The 21,860-nt window shown below is 43.1% G+C and overlaps 1 protein-coding gene across 1 annotated transcript; it reads left to right on the top strand.

The window, feature by feature from the left end:
* The first annotated feature begins 4,615 nt into the window (after positions 1-4,615).
* LOC8051866 (peroxidase) lies at positions 4,616-20,897 on the top strand. The gene is made up of 12 exons (XM_040503612.2): positions 4,616-4,833; positions 6,745-6,942; positions 7,982-8,137; positions 8,961-9,062; positions 9,720-9,830; positions 11,920-12,055; positions 14,435-14,644; positions 16,476-16,607; positions 16,727-16,945; positions 17,807-17,976; positions 19,839-19,944; positions 20,650-20,897. Exons 1-12 carry the CDS (start codon positions 4,800-4,802, stop codon positions 20,705-20,707), a joined length of 1,632 nt encoding a protein of 543 aa, XP_040359546.2. The 5' UTR covers positions 4,616-4,799; the 3' UTR covers positions 20,708-20,897.
* Positions 20,898-21,860: the final 963 nt, after the last annotated feature.

Genomic DNA, 21,860 nt, shown 5'->3' with positions numbered 1-21,860 from the left:
ACGTGGAAGCTGAAGCGCGAGACGCCGAGAGAGAGAAAGAGCCAAGTGTGCGAGTGCGTGTCAGGGAACGCCGCGCGTTGGGCAGATGACGTCATGGACCTAAAAAAGACGGCAGCCTTTTCGAATGGGAATCGATCCGAGGTTTTAGTATTGAAACCGATATATCCACGAAACTATCGCGCCATTTTCGAAAGAAAATTTATCGAGTTTGTAGGAACGTACATTGGTTCCTGACAGTACATATAAGGTATCTCATATTTTCCTGTTTGGTGTGCCCTATAACAATTTTTGTACTTTGCGTAAATACCATTTAGGATGACTTTCTGCCATTTATAACCTATGAAACACTCGTTAGTTTCTCCTCGTATATGAGTAATAATTAAAAACAAAAGAAAACTCGTAGCGCCGATTTTTACAATGTATTTTTGATAGGTTAGTTCGGATTTATTGGGCCCCTGCTGAAGTATTGCAAATAAGTACGTAATTGACGATGCCCTTTCGGTACTGCTTGGTTGGCTCCAACAGAGCGTTGTGGTGGACGCGGTCAAACCTAATTTAAAGCGTTTATTTTTCTGCTTTACGAAGAAAGGTAATAATGAACCACTTGCGTCGTGTTGCAGGTGTGGTCCAGCAAGCCGGGTGCCCATTTTCCTCGCAGCGCCACCTACACAGTCGTAGGGCGACCAAAGAAGCTGTGCAGAACGCAGAGGTGGCCAGACTTTTCGAAGAAACCACCAAGGAGCTGATGCGCAGGTGAATTGCTTAAAGGGCGTTTTATGAAAATGTTAAGAAGCGCGGACACAACGAGGACAACGAAGATACAAAGACGCAGTCTTTTTAAAAAAAATCGAATAACATATGGAGCAACGATCCCAAACCCCAGGTTTAATGCGGTGCTTTATTCCCGTTATTTCCTTATCAAGTTCTCGCACGAGTGATTTGTTTCCTTTTGTGCTGTAAAATACTAAGCAGAAACAATAATATTCTTACAACCTGCACAAAAAAAGAAATAAATGCTGGCCCTACACAAGGTGCAGTTTCTTGTTCCCAGGAAACTACACGACATCGTATATTTTAATCAAGGGTAGAGTTTTTTTTTTTTTTTAAATTTCTAATTAATAATTTTTATAGAAAAATATAAAATTGTTTTTATTAATTTGAATATTATAGCACCCTCTTCCTCAAGGAGCGACCGGAATGACTAACATATCTGGCACGCCGTGCGAAATTCCAATTCTAAACGTAGATAGTTGAAATTGGGCACGCGAACTTAGTTTCGTCAGAAGTTCTATGTCTCTGCTTTTTACAGGTAAAATCTGAGGTAGTGAAGCAATAAAAATAAAGCAAAATTTTGGGTCGTGCATTTTATGTGTCCTATACAAGCCTGTTTGTCATCTGCACACTGGTTTACAAGCTCGCTCTCGGGGTGCTTGTTGAACGTAAAAACGCTAAAAAACCAATTGCAGAAGCTGGCGATGAGCAACATAATCGCGACCAATAACACTTTTAACGAAATATATAAACAATTACCAGCTCACAGACCAAAGTGCAAAGCTTCCTGCAAGAATACGTTGTCATGCCTAATTTTAGATACGTACGTTTGGAATTTGAGTTTTGCAAGGCTCGCGAAATGTGTTAGTCTTCACAGCCGTCACCCGGATGTTTGCTTTATCGCTTCATTGGTGACTGCCTGTTTAATTTATATGGTTTCTTCCTTTTTACACAGCGCTTGTGTTTCCTTGCTGCGCATTTTGCTTTTTGGTTCGTCCCGATCACGTATTTTTCTTTCCTTACTAAACGTTCTCTTTGTACCTTTTTGTGGGCTAGCTGAATCATGTAGCGGGGTGAAAGGGGCGGGGGAGGGGGGCTGACCGAATTGTCAGGCATTCCTATGCCTTTTATGACAACTTTTAAACAACTGTACGTCGGCTTTGTTTTTAAATAAAACTAATTTTGATTTGATTTCGAACATTGTGGGATAGCCGCTTGACGCGCCCCACCCCTGCTCGCTTGGATCTGGACGAGTATCGCACCTGTGTTCAGTCTCGTATTACTACTGCCTGCGTCATTCACGTTAAAGAGCGGCCACGCTAGCAGTCTCACAGTACTGGATAAATTTCTCAAATGTCGACATTCTTTGAAGTCACCCTAAACTCACGTTGTCTATACATCTGCAGTCCAACCTGACCTCTGACTTTGAATGTTGCACGTGGCACTATAGCGGGACCTTCAACAAAATATCTGAAGAGTTTGGGAAAGCGTGGCGGATGGCCTATAAATGCGGAACCCAGCCTCGAACTCACAACCCGTGAGTTACGGCGATTTGGATAACCTCGAACATCCTAGAAACATAAGCACCCCCCCCCCAAAAAAAAAAAATATCCAAGCTCTCCCCCCCTCCCCCTTTTCCCCTCCTATAGTTGAACATTGACCCCAGCCTCGCTAACAGCTGCTCTTATTGAGAAAAAGAACACAACAAACGCTCGAACAAGCGGACTGAATCAACCTGAGCGCCGCATGCATGCAGCTGTAAAAGCGCTGGCTGTGGTAAGCGCGCTGACCAAAACCGCAGGTGTGGGGTCCCCGATGGTCGCTCTTGCACGTGGTAAAGCTTTCTCCCAAATGGTGGGCCGTGTGGCGTCCCTTAATTTCGGCATAAATAAAAAAAATAAAAAGAATCGCACTCAAAATTACTCTTATTCACATTCGAAATATGGTACAATTACTGGCTATCCACATACAATTGGGAGCGATCATTATCTCCAAAGGACTTTAGTGCATGAAAGGCAGTATTTAAGGTGCAACCTTTAACATTATTAACGTTGATTAGAAGACATCATACAGCCATTTCGAGCGTTTTGGGGAGTGAAAAAGAACCTTTATGGCTTTTAATTTCTCCGGTCTTATGGCGTGCGCTTTTTTTCGGTGCGTTTTTGCCGCCCGTTTTTTGGGGTTTTCTACCCACGCCTTATGTTATAGTCCCAAGGGGGTTTTCAAGGTATTAAAATAAATGAATAAATAAAAGTGCCGTCAATTTTTCCGCTAAGTTTAGCGGGACAACTGATTGGTGTAATGACACATCACATAATTTTATTCTGGTGTATTTAGTGGGGGAAATCTGTATCGGTGCGTCAAGAGTTACCAATTCACGTAAGGTCAATTTCACCCTTAAATTTTTTGTGGAAAATGAAAGTGTTTAGGTCACCTGACATCGATTACTCCGTCAAATTTAGCGGGGGAAGTGAAGTTCTGTAGAGGTCAAAAGACGTCGTCACGTTACGTCAATTTTCCCGCCAAATTTTAAGGGGAAGCTTCGTTGGTGCATAGGCCACGTGACGCCAGGTCACGTGACATAGATTTCCCGCTAAATTTAAAGCGGGCAAGTTGAAAGGTGTACAGGACAAGTCACGTCAGGTCGCATTACGTCAATTTACCCGCTTAATGTAGCAGGGAAACTGAATCGGTGTCACGTGATGTCAGGTCACGTGACGGTCACGTGACATCAATAAATGTCACGTGCCTAAACACTAATTAAGCTTCCCCGCTAAATTTACCGGGAAATCCACGGATGGACGGGTAGAAGGACGGATGGAAGGGCGCACGGACTAACGGACGTTTGGAAAAACGGACGGACGCAATGTTGAGATAGACGGTTCCGTTTAAAGCACTTCTAGCTGCAAAACAAATGTTCAGTTGTTTTTTTCTTTAAAGGCGTTTAGGGCGCCTTTAAAAGTATTTCCGTTGCACGTATGTTTAGGCAGTGGGATTAGGCTTTCTGCCTCAAGGGGTGTCTCAGGTTTCCGCTACAGTTGAGGAATAGAGAGACGGTGCAGTACGACTACTAAACTTGGCTCTTATACGTGCATCACACACTAGTGGTACACAACCGTACGTCGGTACAAGTATCATTCCGATTGAATGGGACACGGATGTTGATTCATGCCAGAATTCAAGTACATTTCATGACGCGTAACTGTGTGGGGGAGAGGAGGACGCGCGACTGCCAGCTTCCGAAAGTAAGCTTGGCCCACATGCTGAAAGTCTTTGTGCGCTAGGGGCACCAGCCGGGGCACCAGCCTGGGCACCATTCTCTCCGCGCTAAATTAAACTGCAATACTTAATTACTGCATAGGTCGAGCGACGCCAGTTTTCCCGCCACATTTAGACGACAAACTAAATAGCTGCATAGGTCATGTTGCATTTATATCCTCGCTAAATTTAGCGGGGAAAGCGAATTGGGGTATAGCTCACATGGTGTACATTTCCCCGAGAAATTGGACTGGGAAAAATAATTGATGTATAGGACACATGACCTCCGTTCCCCGGACGAATCTAGCGCGGAAACTGAATTGGCGTTAGGCGACGTCACATCAGATTATATGACGTCAATTTCCCCACTAAATTGGGCGAGTAAATGCGAGGACGAACGGACAAATGTTAGATTAGCAGGTTTTCTTAGAAGGCATCCCATGCTTAAATACGGGTACTTCAGTCTTCCTGGTGAATGTCCAAATGAAGACTGCACGGTTTAAAAAATAGTTCTCAATACAAAATGCGTTGGAAGTAACCACTTGCCGTAACAATCTCTCATCTTCATTACGACCTGCAGTGGCGACGGCGGCTTAGTGGAAGCCAGACAAGACGCCGTGGATCTCCAAAACGTTAGTATCGACGGGACGGCTCTGGCGGCCACCTGCCCGCCCCTCAACGTGAAGTGCAACGCAAGTAAGCGCTACAGGGAACCCGACGGAACGTGCAACAACCTGCAGAACCCAGGCTGGGGTAGCGCGGGCTCCTGCATGAACAGGCTGCAGAAGCCAGCCTACCAGGACGGTGAGTACCCGATGGTGAATCGCAAGCGGAACCCTCGCTCTGCACTTTTGGGGGATCGTGTGTTCTTATCTTATTTTGTTTTGCCTGGTGACGATAATTTGCGTTGGCGATATCCAATACTGCCTGGCGATAGTTACAAACTGAAGAAGGGAATTAAAAATTGGTTTACTAGGTCGTTGGGGAGGGATCGTGCGTTTTGGTTTTCAGGATATAGGGGGCGCGAGCTACTGTTCGTTATAAAGGACGCTGTCGTGACTTCCACCCACCCATTCAGGCGTGATATTCGGGCTGCTACCCGGGAGGCTGCCGAAAGAAACTCTATCGCGTTTAAAAATGCATAAACACACAGTCGAACTCTAGATAGGGTCAAAAAGCATAAATGCTGAAGGAAATTTGCGCAAATCTCGCCTGCAGACAAACTAATGACCTTTAGCTGTTAGTTTGTTTGCAGGCCTATTACAATGGGCCTCAGAGTACGCTATTGAGACGCTACGATGGACGAATATTGCTTTGTTCGAGTGAACCTATACCGTTCCGTATCGTATACCATACGTATTAATATAGTTTTTGTTTAAGTAAGAAGCCATCGAAACTAATCCAATCCGGTCTGAATCTCGTGTCAACGCGCCCCCTGCGTAGTCACGAGATTCGTTCGCAACCCTGGGTTGGCTGGGATGGCTCGTGGCGTCCGCTGTGATAGTCAAAACAAGAAATCGTTGAGCAAACACTGTTTAGAGACATATCTGAGGTATACCTTGCTTTTAGCTTACTCTTAAACCTGGCAGCGATAGAAAGAGCGGAAGAAAACAGTTACCAAAACCGGTACTGCAGATGATTGCCTGGGTTCTCCGAAGGGCTGCTGCTCCATGGTTAGAACTGGCAGTTACAGTATTTTTCGGACTACAGCCCGCAGCCGTTGCATAGCCTGCTGGGGCAAATTTCAGATGAAAGAAGCTTCGCCTTATATAGTCCCCACCTAATGCATAGTCCGCGCGTAAACAAAAAAAAAAGAGAAAGAAAAAGCGCATACACAGCGCACTCTGAGAAAATACCTGCTTGAATAGTTCACGAAGAAACTTAAATCGTATAAAAATCATTATTAACTTTCTCTGCCATTCACAATATCGGTCACATCTCGTCATCATAAAGTACCTAGAAAATACAAAATAAATCACTGAATAGTCCTAAGGTAGTGCGCACAGCGTAAAGATTCAACGTTCAAGCATTGTCCACGCATTGTGGTTCGGAAAACAAGGTACCTGTTTCCGTTAGTGCGTAGACACTAAAGTCAGTGACAGGAAGCTTAAAGCAATGTTGAACCAAATATTTCAGTGCCCATAATAGATGACGCAGAATCTTTCCACTAGCCAACAACCTCCGGTGTGCGAAAGCACGCACAACGAGATTGATGTCATGATCCTCCATTCACGCTTAAGATAACAGTGAAATATGTGGGCTCTTGGTAAAAGCGATATAAATATAGGGTTTTCATCTACACAGTTGAGTCGGGTGTTAAAGGTAGGCGATGAGTTCGCCTAAAAAGCTCGTAGCTCTCGCGTGTGAAATAATAATAAAAAAAGTTTTTATTCTGTTTTTGCCCGGAGTCCGTGCATTTGACTGTCATCTGAAGCGTGCATGGAGTATCATGACGTCAATGTTGTTGCCTCTGCTCTCGCACACCGGCTGCTGCTGGCTCGTGGAAACATCACTGAAATGTTCGGTTCAGCAAACCTTTAAGCAGTGGAGTGTGCGCTATGCCCTACATTTCATAAAATGTTCGTGGTTACAGGGCATAAAAACCTTCGATACTGCGAATCTCGCCGCCCAGTGTTTAACCCTCAGGCATTTCAACCAGTGCGGTTGTTTGGGGAACTGGAAGTTGAGCCTCGGCCGTGTGCCTTCTCACCACAGGTATAAGCAAGCCCAGGGTGGCTCAGAGTGGAGACCCGCTTCCAAACGCCAGGTACATCTCGTACACGGTGCATCCAGACATGGACATGCCGGCAACCAGCTTCACTCACATGGTGATGCAGATCGGACAGTTCATCGACCACGACATCGCGCTTGCGCCCCTCGAACCGAACCCTGGAGAAATCATCAACTTGGGAAGTGAGTGTGCTCATTAGCTATCGTTACTCACTGACTGCTTAAAGGCCGACCTACACAATCGTCTTCAGCCGGGCAGCAACCGCGGATCAATAGTCTCTATGTGATCTTTTGTATGTTGTATTTTTTTAAAGACTAGGAACTGTTGAGAGATGCTTCAGAGTTTATGCAAATATGCATAACACCTGTCATGTTGAAAAAAAAAACGAAGTTACAAATATAATTTACAAAATGTGAAATCGTATTACCTTTGGTTCAAAATGCACTATACTGGATTAAGCTCAGGACATTACTTGTCTTTCAACATTTCGAATGGATGAATTAAAAAAAAATATCGTTACAGTTAAACATTAGAATACATAGTGATTTTAAACACCAGGGTGCATCCAACATTCGGAAACCCTTTTTTTTAGTTTATGCAAATCATGTCGAACTTCTGTGGAAATAATATGTTCCATTGTACCAATAACGTTTCCCAAGCATTATCCAACTTCTTTCAAGGACGAAAAGCAGAAATTGAACTAGGGACCTATTTTATAAACTCTCTTTGATGTGATACATTGTGATATAAAATAATTTTTCTTTCCGGGTTGCTTCTGTTTGTGCTAATAGCTACCATCATATAGACGTAGTTTTCGAGCGTTTTTCCACTGTCCCGGGCTCAAGCGATCGCGCACTTATGAGGGCCATTGATACTATTATGTGCAGAGCGTCCTATCACACACTATAGTTACTAACACGGGAGGCACTCACTTGATCGAATGACGTTTTAGCGAACGCCCACGTTTCATCGAACGACACTTTAGCGAATAGTCGGACGCCGCGAAGCGGCGTTTTCGGGTGGGCCTAGTGAGTTCATATTTTTGTAATGAGTTGCCGCAGACTGTCGCCGCGAAGCGGCGTAAAGCGCAGCTCGACGGATGGGTAAACGCGCGCCCCCGTTATTCGCTAAAACGACCATTCGCTCAAATGTCGCCGTTCGCTAAAATGTCATTCGCTCTTGTGATATGGACCCTACTAACACTGCCATCATTATCTCCAGATCCCAACAACCCGATCGACTGCTGCTCTGCGAGCACCCGAAACACGCCGGAATGCTTTTCAATCGACATCCCGACTACCGACCCGTTCTTTGCTCCGCTGCACCAGACGTGCATGAACCTGCCTAGATCGGCACCCTGCAGCCGCTGCAACCTGGGCAAGTCTCTCTGACCTAAAGATGAAAAACTACACGAATGTCCGACGTCTTCAGAAACTCAGAGCGTGCCTTAGCTTGTTTAGGCTCCTTGCTGAATGATTCGTTCCTTCGCAGTTTTTATTGTCTTACGTCCCAATCTCAGACCATGTAGCCTTTTAATAACATGTTTTGGACTTGCCACGCTCTACGCTTCTTAAGTTGTCACTCTAAGAATTCCGGTGTGCCTGCTTCTGCACGAGTCACTTAGGACAGCTAGTCGCTCAAATTTCCCGAGGGAGATCCGACGAACGATGACATTGTAAATATGTGTAGACCTAAACAAAGTGTAGTGTGAGGTATGGCACCGAGCACGACGTTTTTTACATGATCAGTGCCAGAGCGCAAAACTGTTTCTTTAGGTTTCAACATTTCTGCGGGAAAGAAGACGCAGTTAATGTTTAGACTGCCTTTTCAGGCAGCTTGAGAAACGTCGGGCATGATGAGAGCCGGACGTCATATTATCGATTTGAAGCTGATGCGATTGCCACATCAACGGATACTAACGCCCAAGAACAAATCACGAGGCAATAGGAGCTTGATTTAATAAGCCACGCTCTGATTCTTCAGCTGGTATGGTCACTCACATGATGGAAGCGTCTCTTTAGGATTGAAATATCGGAATTACAACAACAACGAAAAAAAAAACAGTTCTGAAGCGACCACAATATTACATTGAACTGTCATGCAAAGACGAAATTTTAACGTTTATTTTGGGCAGCTTGTACGACTCTGAAGTTGGTGTTCTTGTTCTAACCTGGATGCGGCTTTGTTTTCTAAATCGCAGGTTACAGAGACCAACAAGATATTCTGACGTCATATATCGATGGGTCTCAAATCTACGGCAGCAGCGCTTCCGACACCCAGAAACTCCGCACCCTTACTCAAGGTGAGCAAGACTTCGACAATATAAAAAAAAAAAAAACATCATATGGGTTGTAAGTGGCGTTGTGATAGTTGTAAGAGTTGTGTGAGGCATCATCGAATGGAACCTGTTCGTGAGCCTTTATTAAAACTAAGAAAAGATGTACCTCCGTAAGAGGAACACAGTTAAACAAAGCAATATGACATAAGTAAGCATGAATGCATCAGGGCTCTTTAGAAAAAGTCGTCATACGGATTGAGACGCACGTTATACTGTATGGAGAGACGGCGGATGCCATCCGCCTTCCGCGGCTTGTCGTCTTGCCCGGTCGCGGAAAATCTTTCGTTTCCTCACGTCCTTTTCTAAACATTTCCGTCCAGTCAGACCCTATTGCCTTCAACATACATCGGTTACCATATACAGCCTGCGTTGTGCGATGAATCCAGGCTGGCCGACACCCTTCCGCTGATTAGAACCTAATCAACACACGCCGACCTACCTTACACGGATTCCAAATCAGACCAGCCATTTTGTCAGTTGTGCACTACACCCACCAGACATCGGGTTCCTCGTAGGTCTCTCTACGTGGCACGGCAGAAGCGAGTTTATTTAATCACTCCTCGTCGAATCTAACAAATGGCATGAAGCTTCTCAGGTTGTAACCAGCGCGGTTTTCTTCAGGTCTACTCAAGTATCAATATGTAAATGGAAAGGAGTTACTACCCCGGAGTTTCTATCCGACCATGGATCGTTGCAGTAACCCCAGCCAGAACCAGTATTGCTTCAGAGCAGGTATGTAATTTGAAAGCATCAGCGCGCAATCGTGAACTTAGGTTGCATGCAGTGTGGGGAATAGTTAGCTCGAATATAGGAGTCCGACCGGTCTTCATAGGGCTGACAGAGTAGTCAGCAAATAAATTGCTCTAGAGACCCATGAAAAAAAAATACAGAAAAATTGAGCTTGGGTTCCTCTAGAATATGCAGATGTAAAATGCGTAGGCATGTACATAGATAGGCTTGTAACGTGGGATGTTCGTATAGACAAGATTTGTAAAACAAATTAAGAGCAGTAATGGCTAATATCCATTATAATCAACCTTTTGCTTAACCTAATCAGCCTATGCTTAAAATGATTTACAATTTTCTGGAGGTATCCATAACCAAATCTAGAATAATAGTTTACAAAAAGTGTGCCAAATATTTACAACTAAATGTAGGATCGAATGAAAAAAGGATAGTTAGGAACATTCGTTACAAAATAGCAGGAGCTGATCTCCCTATTTTCATTTTTAAAGATCTAATAATGTTACGTTTTAGCGATTAAATAATCTATTAAATTATCACCAAACATGTTAGCAAAAAATACAAAATTGAAATTGTAAAGAAAAGACTATTAAGTCCAATTAAGAGTGTATCAAACCACGAACAAATATAATATATGAAGAAGCAACAATAAACTATTATGCTCCTAAGCTATTTAACAATATTCCAAATGAGTTACCTATGGTGAAAACTCACAAATTAAAAAAAATGTAACTAACCAATAGGAAATTAAACAAAAACCGCCAATAATAAAAAAAAATAAAAAATATCCTGGAATACAAATTTAATATCCTTTTCAACTAAACATAACGTCTCTCTTTTTAAGACACTAAGAGTTTTTGTTGTAAAATGTTAATTACAGAAATTTGCATGTGAAAATGCTAATGTTATCAAAATGAACGTACCAGGAATTGTTTTCTTAAGCTAATAAATTGTGAGAGGTTTTTTTTAGTGGTAAGAAAGGAACCGGAATTTGCAACTATATATAATAGAACTAGTATGCTTCGGTGTTGATGTTGACTGGGCAATAGAAAGCAGAAGTCCTCTCGCGTCCCACGCACAAGGCACCATTAACTTATGCGGGCTTTATCTGCATTGCATTCAAGGTCGATATAAATAAAGATTGTATTGTATTATATTGTATTGTAGCAATTGAAGTCAAGCTACTCTACTGATTCTTAAGTTAGCGGCTTCGCTTGTGCGCTAGACATGCAGTACACCAAAGTGATCAAGGGTATGCGAATTGCCATGTAGTGGTCGTCAAGCTGGCAATGACTTGACGTTCGAACAGTTATAAAAAAGGCATGAGTAAATAATAATACAACAGCTTCCGCGTTTACTATTTTTTTGCCATTTTGTTTATGAGCATTGGAGTTAACAGCAATCTGTCCCATTTTGTGTTCAAAAAAAGAAAGGAAATAGAACTAAGGTGTGGCACTCCCGACACGGACGATTATATATATTATATTAATTTTTCAAAGAGTTTTAAACTGAACTAAACATTCTTTTGAAAATAAAGTAAGAAGAATAGAGTAGAAATATGCAGATGAAGTGAACTTAATAAATAATAAAGAAATTAAACCAAGTGGCCAAAACACATTTGCCGGAGCGGAAATTTAATTCAAGGTCCCCGCATTACCGGTGAGGTACTTTAAGCGCTTTGCCTTTTCGTGTTTTTGATATGTACGTTTTATACATACATATGCTTACATAAATGTTTGGGAAAATATTTACTCTGTATTTTTACATTTTAAGCAGCTTCAAATGCAAAGTATTTCAGGCGTGCTACGGTTTTCTCTTCATATTTTTATGTAAACAAAAACGAATGGGTGTGCATATAACATAATAATGTTTCTCAAAGTTGGCGAAAAGAGTCTTAGAAGTAATCTACTTGATGCCTGAGAGCGGCAGCCGATTTTCCGATAAAATACGCTATTTTGGAGACCTAAACTAACTAAGCCTCGCTAATGAAGAAAAAACAAAAAAACATTGCGTTGAGACACTTGGAGAAGGTTTGCTTCCAAGCACAGGTGTTTATAATAACCCTCTTTGTTCTCAGGCGACGAACGCGCAAACGAGCACCCAGGCCTTACCTCCATACACACCGTCTGGCTCCGGCAACACAACCTCCTCGCCGACACCTTCAGGGGCTTCAATCCCAATTTGAGCGACGAGACACTCTTTCAAGCATCAAAGTATGCGGACTTGGTTCTACTATACGGTGCAGGGAACGCCTCGCCGACGTGTGTTTTAGCGTCCGATCCCAGCCACCGACTGGTGTGTTTTAGCGTCCTATCCCAGCCACACATCAAAAGGTGGTCCTGAAGTGGCAACGAATGACGTCACAAAAGCCGCACTATCACGTCGTTAGATGTCGCTATTCTGGCGATTAGTGCTAGAATCCCTGACAAAAAGGCTCGAGGTACACCTAAGCACTTCGTATGAGTTGTGAATGTGAAATCATAAATGTTGTTCTTGCGCGCGCTCTCGTGAATGCCTGCGCCGCGCTGACATCGGCCGTGCAGCCGCTCCGCAGTCTGCCCGAGCGGTCTCAAGGAGGCCCCGCCAGCCACGAAGCCAGCCGCTTGCTTTTACCGGCGCGCTGCGGCGCGGGGGGTGCAGCGCCATCGGGTGGCGCTCCTTGAAACTGACGCGTGCCGGCCGATGGGAGCCTCGTCTTTTGAAACTAGGACGCCCGCCAGCCAATGAAAGCCTGTCCGTCAACTCTCGGCTTCACATCGCTCCTCTTGGAGGGGTGCATTTAGCTGCCGTTTTGCGCGGCTTCAAGGCTGGGAGCCTTCAGATCGCGTCTTCACTTCGCTTCTTTGGGACAGGGGAATTTAGCTACCGTTTGGCGCGGCTTCAAAGCTGATAACGTCGGCTCGCTCCATAGGAGAGTTAATGTTTTCGCATAAAAAAAAAAAGAGTACGAGCTAGCTTGAGTGTCGCTGTCGCTTCGGAGTCTAACCATAATAAACAAGCGCGGCGAAAGACTAAGCTAAAAATATATTTTTGCATAAAAATATGGCAAGCTGCTAGGCAATCGGGTTGCATACGTAAGCGTTGTAGAATCACAAACGTGCAAAACGTTTGTGATGCTAGGCTCCACTTTTGGGTGAACCCGTCAACCGATCAGTGTCGACCCTCGTGGCCACGCTTTTATCCAGACTTCAGTTTTTGGCTTCACGAAATGCCGAACAACTAACTAAAAAAAAACATTTTACGTTAAAAAAATTATCCGGTATAACACTGAATATGAGTCGCATCATGTAATTACGTAAAACGCAGTGCTCAATATCACATCAAAGGCTTTTTTTAGGATCAATGAATGATTTTAGCCCCGTCATTGCTGAGCTGCCTCCGTAGATTGAAATGGTCGGCACTCCCAGCTGCTTTGCGAGAGAGTAAGCCCACCGGATTTATTAGAATGTTCCGTGAGCTAAAGTCGTGCGGCAACTCTGACATGACTTGTGCGTAAACTCATGCCTCAATAGCTCACTGCGGCATACTTCAGGTACGCCGCCGTATGACCTCGGCCTTAGCCTTAGAAGCAAAAACTGCTTAACGTCGTTACGATGATCTCATATAAGGGAAGCCTCCGATACCAGAACATCTTAATATGAACCCAGCAGATCGTCTCGGATTTCGTAATTAAAAGACACTTAAGACGCCCTTTCATTAAAAAGTGCCGGATTCTATTTCTTGGGACTCTCTATCCCATTGTAGAACGTTCAACAGCGTTGTCAACTGTACTATTGATGCCAAGCTATTCCAATCGGCTGCACTATCGTCGTTGTCTGATAGCACGACTGACCGGTACTTTGCTAATTGTATTGTCGCAATGAGTCTTCGGATTGATCACCTAACACTAGCATATCCTTCTATAGCGAGGAAAGCCTGCGACATCCACTCCAGAACCGGCCGCAAAAAGTGGGAGAGACAGAACGACAGAAGCATAACAGAAAGAGGGTATTGAAATGATGGCTCCCTCGCTTATCTCAGTTGCTTGCAAACACATTGCGAGATTCTCCACTATTTTTTTCTTTAAATTTCTTAAGCTTTACTATCGTCACACCTCGCTACCTACGACTTACTTTCGTTTCAATGTCCCCCGGCTTTTCATCTGGCTCCCATTAGGAGGGGAGGGTAAGCCCGGGAGGTATAGTGCAAAACGATTGCGTTTTGTTATTTTGCTTGTTTCTTCTACAAAATACAAAAAAAAAGATAAAGGAGGTGGTTCGTCGCAAAGCCGCTAGCTGGGTGGCGCACCCTTCGAACATGTTTCCCCTGGCCTGCCACGGTTCCTCCCACTTCCACTGGGACCTGGCGGACTATTATTCTGCCGCAAACTGGTGCAAGCGTGGCCTCTATACAAGTGGCATGGACAAAAAAAAAAAAAATACGACAGGAGATTTTACCTTGATGTGTGTAGAACGTTGAGATATCCATTAATATATTTTTTTTTGTAAAGGCCATTAGAGTCCGAAAGTACGTAAGGGAGGTCCACACCCGTCTTGGGTATTTTGTTCCCCCATTTAAATGAGAACTGAATTATTTTTTGTCTCAACTTGCAGACGGATCGTGGAGTCGCAGTTTGCGCACATCGTCTACAATGAGTGGCTGCCGATCGTCCTGGGGCCGGGCTTAATGTCCCAGTATCAACTCACGCCCAAGACCTCGGGATTCACGACGTACGACAAGACGGTCGACGCCACGATGGTTAACGAGTTCGCAGCCGCAGGGTTTCGAATGGGACACACGCTCATCCAGGGCACCTTTTTCCTGTACGTATTTAAAGACAAACATATTTTTTTCTTGAGGAACCTTATACAATTACGTCTGTTTATTGGATGTCCAATTCACATAATACTATACAATAAAAACGTTATCGGAATAACGCATGGGGTTATTGGCGCTAGTTACATTTGGATAATTCGGGGGCCCAATACATTTAGGGTTTTTCTAATCCAAAACAATAAGCAATATTATTTGTTTGCCACAAACAATAATGTTTGTGGCAAAATAAACTATTTTGAATTTGAGTTTGAACGTTGTATCGCGTTTATTTTACGATTTCCGTAAAATCATACATCTAGTGGATTTCTTAATAGGGTAGCAACTTAAGGTAGTAGCTCAGCGCCGAAAAATTCACAAAAAGGGAGGAGCAGACGAAAACGGCAAGTTCTAATTCGAATGATGAGTGGGTAGGCCTAAAGCAAGCCTGTCGGCTTTTGTCTCCACTGTGCTCGTCAAACGCATTCGAATGCAAGACCCAAACGGAGGACCGCCGAAGTTTCGTATTTTAACTCGTTCGACAAGCGCTGTGGAGACAACCAGAAGTTGGCGTTCCGAGTTCTAAAGCGTTTGGCGAGTGCAGTGGCGTCAGGGGCAGCTATTTTTAGGCCTACCCACTAATGGTTCTAACCAGAGCAGGGCGTTCTGACGTCCTCACGCTCTCTCGTTTCCTCCTCTCTCTTACTTTCTTGCCGCACATGTATACAGGGGGGGCCTTCTTTCATCTCAACAAAATAAAATTTAGATATTATTTTTAGATGGTGCTGATTTACCGTCTTTAAAGAAAACAAACCCTTGTCTCTTCAAACTAGGTTTATCTAAATTCTGATGCCTGAGCAATTAATTTGAAACTGTACTAGATCTATACATTTCGGATCCCTCTAAAGATTACACGAAGAAATGAAATTGAAACCCAAATGTGCATGCGTTATTGCGCAGCCATTGGTTTCAAAAGGGGCAAACGTAGAAGAGAGCAAATTTTGAGTTCTCGATTGCCCTTTTACTTAATAACTAAATATGCTAGAAATCACACGAGGAAGCAATATCAAAGACCAAGTCCCAAAATAAAAGTCAGATCTTAAGAAGCTAACATGCTTTTGGAATTCTCAAGCATCCATGACTTCTAGTATAATTTTTTTTCTTTGCTTTCCTAATAGATATACAATACTATATAGATCCAGACTCGCCGAGTTATTATTTGAGTGCTGTGTTTTTGCTTTTCATCAATGCTGGCTCGCGGGCTGGCCAATATGGTATTATGAGTCCTTTAAACGTGATTGAATTACATACAGCTTTATTAACGAAATCGCGCGTATTCAATCTATCTTATGAGATTCTAAACTCTAACTATCACGATCGACTAAGCATGCAAGCCATACCTTCTAGTGTCTCATAGACTGCAATTTTAGTTTAAACAAGAGACACTATATTAAGAATCAATAGCTAGTGGAAAGAAAATTCACGTTCAGGCTTCAAGCCATATTTACGTTTTGATGAGGTTGGAATAATGGGAAAATTTCGTTCTTATTACAAACTTTTAGGTTGCCTCACTTAGTGACGCCTCAACCATAATACCAGTTTTACTATATCAGATTGTTTTGTACCTGTGCTTCATGTGAAGGAATGTTCTTTCTAATGTATCTTTCAAGTAAAGTAACTTCGAGTTGCGGATAAGAAAGTAGGATGTTTTAAGCTGAAACGTAATAACTATATTTCGCAAAATTGTCCGGTGTATAATTAACATTTATAAGCTTAAGGCATCCTACATTGCAGGATCTCCAATGAGTGCCGTTTCCTACATGATATGCATAAATGTTTCAGCGTGAACTCCAACGGGAATCAAGGATCCTTCGAGCTCGAAGAAAACTACTTCTTCCCCTTCAACTTCTACAATGGAGATCTTGACTATGTGCTTCGTGGGCTTTTGCAGCAGAAAGCGCAGGAATTCGACAAGTAAGAACTTTTTCAAAGAGAAATCCGTACTAAATGACACTGTTGCGACTGTTACATTTCTGAGCGATGTTCATCACATTTGTGATATAACAACGTATTCACACCCTCGTTGATCACAGATTCGTGACTGACGGAGTTACGCATCACCTGTACCGGCTACGAAACGAGACCTTCGGTCTGGATCTGGTAGCACTGAACATCCAACGGGCCCGAGAACACGGCATCAGGCCTTACGTGGACTATCTCAATTCATGCAAAAACGTCCAGATCAAAACGTTTGATGACCTGCTCACCTACATTCCCAAGGACGTTGTTGACAAGTACAAGACAATATATAAGTAAGTGCTCGACCAAGGTTATTTATCTATCTACAGCACGTAGGTTGTTTATAGCTTTGAAATAATATTAGGGACTAATGTGTAGCCAACCTTCAATAATCATGGATGAAGGAAGAATAAAACAATTAAAACAGGGACAACACAACCACAACCACAACCACAATGAAAGATGTGGTTGTGCTGTCCCTGTTTTAATTGTTTAATTCTTTCTTCATCCATGACTTAAACCAACACGCTCTTCTCCCAAGCATTCAATTATCACTCCTTGTTAGATGTGGTCCAATTGTTTTAGGGTGTAAATTTAATCATTCAGTAGGACAAAAAGATAACACATCATCATCACTTGCATAGCTTAGTCCACAAAACTGAGTGAATGTTTTAAGTGCATTAAAATAATGTCTGTCTTCATTGAATGAATCACCGCAAAGTGACCGTGAAATCTTAATGTATTGTATCCATGGAAGCAATTTAGTGTTTAGTTTTCTGTTTTTCTGTTATTTTTCTCCGTCTTATGGTGTAGAAGTTTTCTATAGGTGAATGCATAGTTGGTTTAGCTGTGTGTTAAATCGTAGGTTTTGTTTTTATTAATATATTCAATTATTTATTCTTCTGTACTTTGAATTTTATCCCTATAATATCCGTGTAAGATGGACAGTATAAATAAATTAATTAATGACATAATTTTTGTTTAGGATTGAGAGTTGCAGTTCTATATTCTATCACTCGTATTCCTTTTATATGGTTTTGCAATTTCTTATAATTTCCAATATTAAGGTCACCTTGCTGTCTGCGGCAGTTTATCATTGCATACAATCCCCTGTGACCCATGTTTTTTTGGGTTCATTTTTTTGTGCTCTTTAGGGACGTGCGAGACATCGACCTCTTCACAGCGGGGATTTCTGAAAAGCACGTGAGCGGCGGCATCGTGGGCCCAACGTTTGGCTGCATCCTGGGAACCATGTTCCAGAGGATGAAGTTGGGAGACAGGTTCTACTACGAGCACGGAGGACAGGCCGGCTCCTTCACTTCCAGTAACGTTTGTTTTCTGAACCATTGCTATAGACCAATACGCACTGTAGAACAAACAAGTCCGCCTTTTTCCCACACCACGTGTATACGGTGTGGGCACTGCACCCGCTCAGAAACCAGATCCTCGTCAAGCGACATGTCTGCGCATGCGCAGCATCGACAGCAGCACCACCGCAGCTACGGGACGTCAGAGCCCTCCAATGCGAGCCTCCCCACCTTCGATAACGCTTCGGCGTTTCGTGAGCCTCAGGCCATAGCCTCCTTTATACTCACAAAGCCTCGCAGTTCTACGACGGAGCCATAGAGAGCCCGGTCGCAGATTTTGGAGCTCGAGGATCTGGTAGCACAAAGCATCAAAGAGCAATTCCTCGGGGAACCTAGAGTAAGTGTATACTCTAGGGGAACCTGGAAGTCAGCGCACACCTTTTGCAACGCCAAGGACCCGAAACACACATGTTCGCTCGGGAGCTGTGCCTTTCGGCGTCTCGCCGTAGCGGGGCGCCACTCACGTGGCTCTCCTTTCATTCGTTGTCTGCCGTTCCACCTTTTCCATTTCGGCGCCCGCTTCTCGTTGCAATCTGCCAGGCTTTGTCAGTATATAGGAGGCTATGCTGAGGCGCTCGAAAAGAGACGAGCCTCCTGCCACTTTCATCGGTCAGTGACAATAGGGCAGCGTCCCACTGGAACGACCGTGGGTTTTTGTCAGGCGTAAAAACAAGGAGTTCAACTTCCGGGCAATGCGATTGAGGGGATTCTCGACGTTGAGCTAATTCAGCGGAACTTTTAGGCTGGTCACATGTGCTTCATACCTCTGGGAACGCTGTTTGTGGTTGTCGTTTTCTAATTTAAAAAAATATTTTGATACTTATGTATTTGCAAATACTGCTCAATTCTAGAAGGACTCTAGCCGGAAAGCACGCACAATACAAGAAAATGGCATACGTCATAATTGGTACTTCGAAGTCACAACATACATATATATGCCATGAACAAAATTAGAATTTAAATCTATAACAAACGTACAATAAAAAGTAGCGGCCCAGCCCAGGTTATGCAATAGAAAAAAAAAGTATTTCTACATCGCTTATCTTTATGTGACAAAGCATCTATATGTGGTAGGAATCGAACTGTGTTAATGTGGCGCTGCTGGTGATTGGTTGATCAAGTTATTTCCATTGTCTGATGACTAAGGGAAAAAAAGCACCGAAAACAGTCGTTCTTGAAGAAATATTCAGAGCTTAGCACTGACCCCTTTCTTTTTCTGCTGTGTCTTTCCCTTTTGACTTTCTCTTTTGCTTCCTCTCTTTCTTTCTACTTCTTTTTGGCTTCGTTACATGATGGGGCCAATGTTAGCGTTTCCCAAAGGGGTGTGTGTTGCGTTTCCCAAAGATCATGCTAACGCATTTTCTAAGGATCCACTAATGGATCTTCCTATAATTTTTTTCTGCCTTCTTGGAGCAGCGGTAGTACTTGGTTCACACTCCATTTTGTGGTACGAACAATGGCATACGCACTCCGCACACCCTCAAGTTCAGACTCACCCCAGGATCGACCACCTGGAATATATTTGGGTAAAAGTGAATGCAGATGGGCCGCTGAAGGTGCTCTGGTGGTCTTGCGACGGATAATCTTGCGTAAATAATTACTTCTTTTTTGAAGGGGGGGGGGGGGGGGAAGGATGTTTCTGAGCAGTCCAAATATAGTTTTTCATTTTAAAGCCTAATACATTTTATGATAGAGCACAGCCGTCGACTTTTACGGTGTATAGGAATATTAGGAAGAATTAAACTACAAGTTGCCGAAACAAAATTCTTAAAAAAAAGTAAACTAATGCTTTTTCTTTTGTTTTCTGGTCACGCTACAGCCCAGCTCAATGAAATCCGAAAAACGACATTTTCAAGGATCCTCTGCGACAACAGCGACGCCATCTACTCCATCCAGAAAAATGCTTTCCTGCCACCGGGATCTGCGTAAGTATTTATATATATACCCGAGATAATTGTATAATAGAAGATTGTTTAAAGACCATTGTTCCAAACACCCATGAACTGGGTAAAAAATCAGATAGATAAATATGTTTTAATATACACAACATGTAGGCATATACTCTAGCTACTCTTCCCCATAATCACCGCTCAGATTTAGGTCATTATCATGAGGTCGTACATAGTTTTGGATTCCTTGCTCAAAGAAGGTAACTGCATAAATCCTCAAACCTTGGGATTGAATAACTAAAAATAATTTTTGGAACATACACAGAATGTAGGTAGCAGCTTTAGCTACTTGTCACCCAGTCACACCTTAGACTTAGGCAGTTGTTATAAGGTGGCACAAGCTTTAAAATATCCTTGTCCAAGAAAGCTGCCGCCTGGGATTTTAGTGATACTATCACGAGTTCAACATGGTCGTCATTCGCCCCTCAGTCACTCCCCCCCATTCGCAGTCGTCCCCCCCCCCCCCCCCAACTCCTGAAGAGTTCCGACGCTTCTGACAGGAACACGCGGCTTTAAGGTCACACCGCTGTGGTGGCGGTGGTGTCTGCACTGATGTCTTTCGCGGTCCATGTGTTTTACCTAGCATTCTCATAAGCACTTTTTGTTATATTTCCATCCAGTTTTCTATCCTAATCGTTCTTGCTTGTTTTTCTTTCTTTCTTTCCACTTTTTTTTTTACAGAAACCCCGTGACGAATTGCCAGCAAATACCTCAAACCGACCTCCGAGCCTGGTTATAATAAAAAAAGAGTCATACCTTAATCATGGTACAAAAAAATCAATGACTGGAATATCCTTTTACAACGAGAACAGAACGACGGACCAATACACAGTACAATAACATCGATTTCGACAAGCAACAAGTACAGAGCAACTTTAAAGATATTTTTAGTTATTTATATTCAAAATAAAGGTATATATTCAAACGCTTGTGTGGCCGTTCGTGTGCCTTAATTTTTATTTACATAAGCTCAAAAATGGCCATTCGAGGCATCCACTAATGACCTCGATATCATGGCGCGCTTATTGAAGCATGCCACCGACCGCCCTTTTCATTAGTTCAGCACTGAATTTACAAAGCTCGAAGCTGAGCTATAAGTAGGGAGCAGCAGCAGAAAGAGAAAGAAGCTCGAATTCCCCCGAATGTAATCGAGAATCTCCATGCCATAGAAGTATCACTAGGTTTCGGGGCAGCCACAGCAACTAACTAAAACAGTTTGCCTCACTATGATCGAATACAATTCGCGGAAAAAAAAAAGAAGGAACACAAAAGCGTCCTAAGTTACGACGACATTTCGGTATGCTTTGACTGTAAAATTCGTTTTCATTTTTGGAGCAACTTGTATATTTGTTCAACGATCGGTAATATCCCAAAGCAATACGTTTACGGATACACGATTTCACAATAGTTTAAATTCCTGTCACAAAGATGTCCCAAGTGGCACGTACACCCACAAGCGACACCTGCACACTGCTTGAGCGTCGTAGGAGAGACGCGGTGCTTGCTGCAAAGAGTAATGACAGGATAACCCTCGGACAGGTCTCAAGCATGTTCGAAGCACATTTGCCTGATACACATATGCGTGCTTCCAGCATGTCTAAAGACAGTTTTTGTCTGCCCAAGGAGACAGGATGCCACACATGGAAGGAGTACACCACAGACTGTCGAATGACGCATTAGCAACGTAAGTGCCGTAGCTTTAATCGCAATTTATAAAATGCCCATCAGACAAATCTTTTAGTCTCAACATTAGCGCAAAGCGCTCTCCCTTTTCTCAAAGCCTACAGTGAGTATGGTATTTAAAAAAAAAATATGTCGGACATTGTTATCAGACTGCAGATTCAACTACTGGTTTGTATAATCACAGCTTCCTCTGCACCTAAAAATTTCGC

This window comes from Ixodes scapularis, unplaced genomic scaffold, assembly GCF_016920785.2.
Source record: "Ixodes scapularis isolate PalLabHiFi unplaced genomic scaffold, ASM1692078v2 PGA_scaffold8__174_contigs__length_109621045, whole genome shotgun sequence".
In the NCBI taxonomy this organism is placed as follows: Eukaryota; Metazoa; Arthropoda; class Arachnida; order Ixodida; family Ixodidae; genus Ixodes; species Ixodes scapularis.
The sequence above is the reverse complement of the archived record's forward strand: the minus strand, read 5'-3'. Positions and strand labels throughout refer to the sequence as shown.

Bases quoted from the DNA above. Each gene is read 5' to 3' on its own strand.
- LOC8051866 (XM_040503612.2), top strand. From the start codon at position 4,800: ATGAACAGGCTGCAGAAGCCAGCCTACCAGGACG. The intron at 9,831-11,919 runs GTATGTAATTTG...CTTTGTTCTCAG, and splicing joins CCAGTATTGCTTCAGAGCAG to GCGACGAACGCGCAAACGAG. The intron at 16,946-17,806 runs GTAAGTGCTCGA...TGTGCTCTTTAG, and splicing joins AAGTACAAGACAATATATAA to GGACGTGCGAGACATCGACC.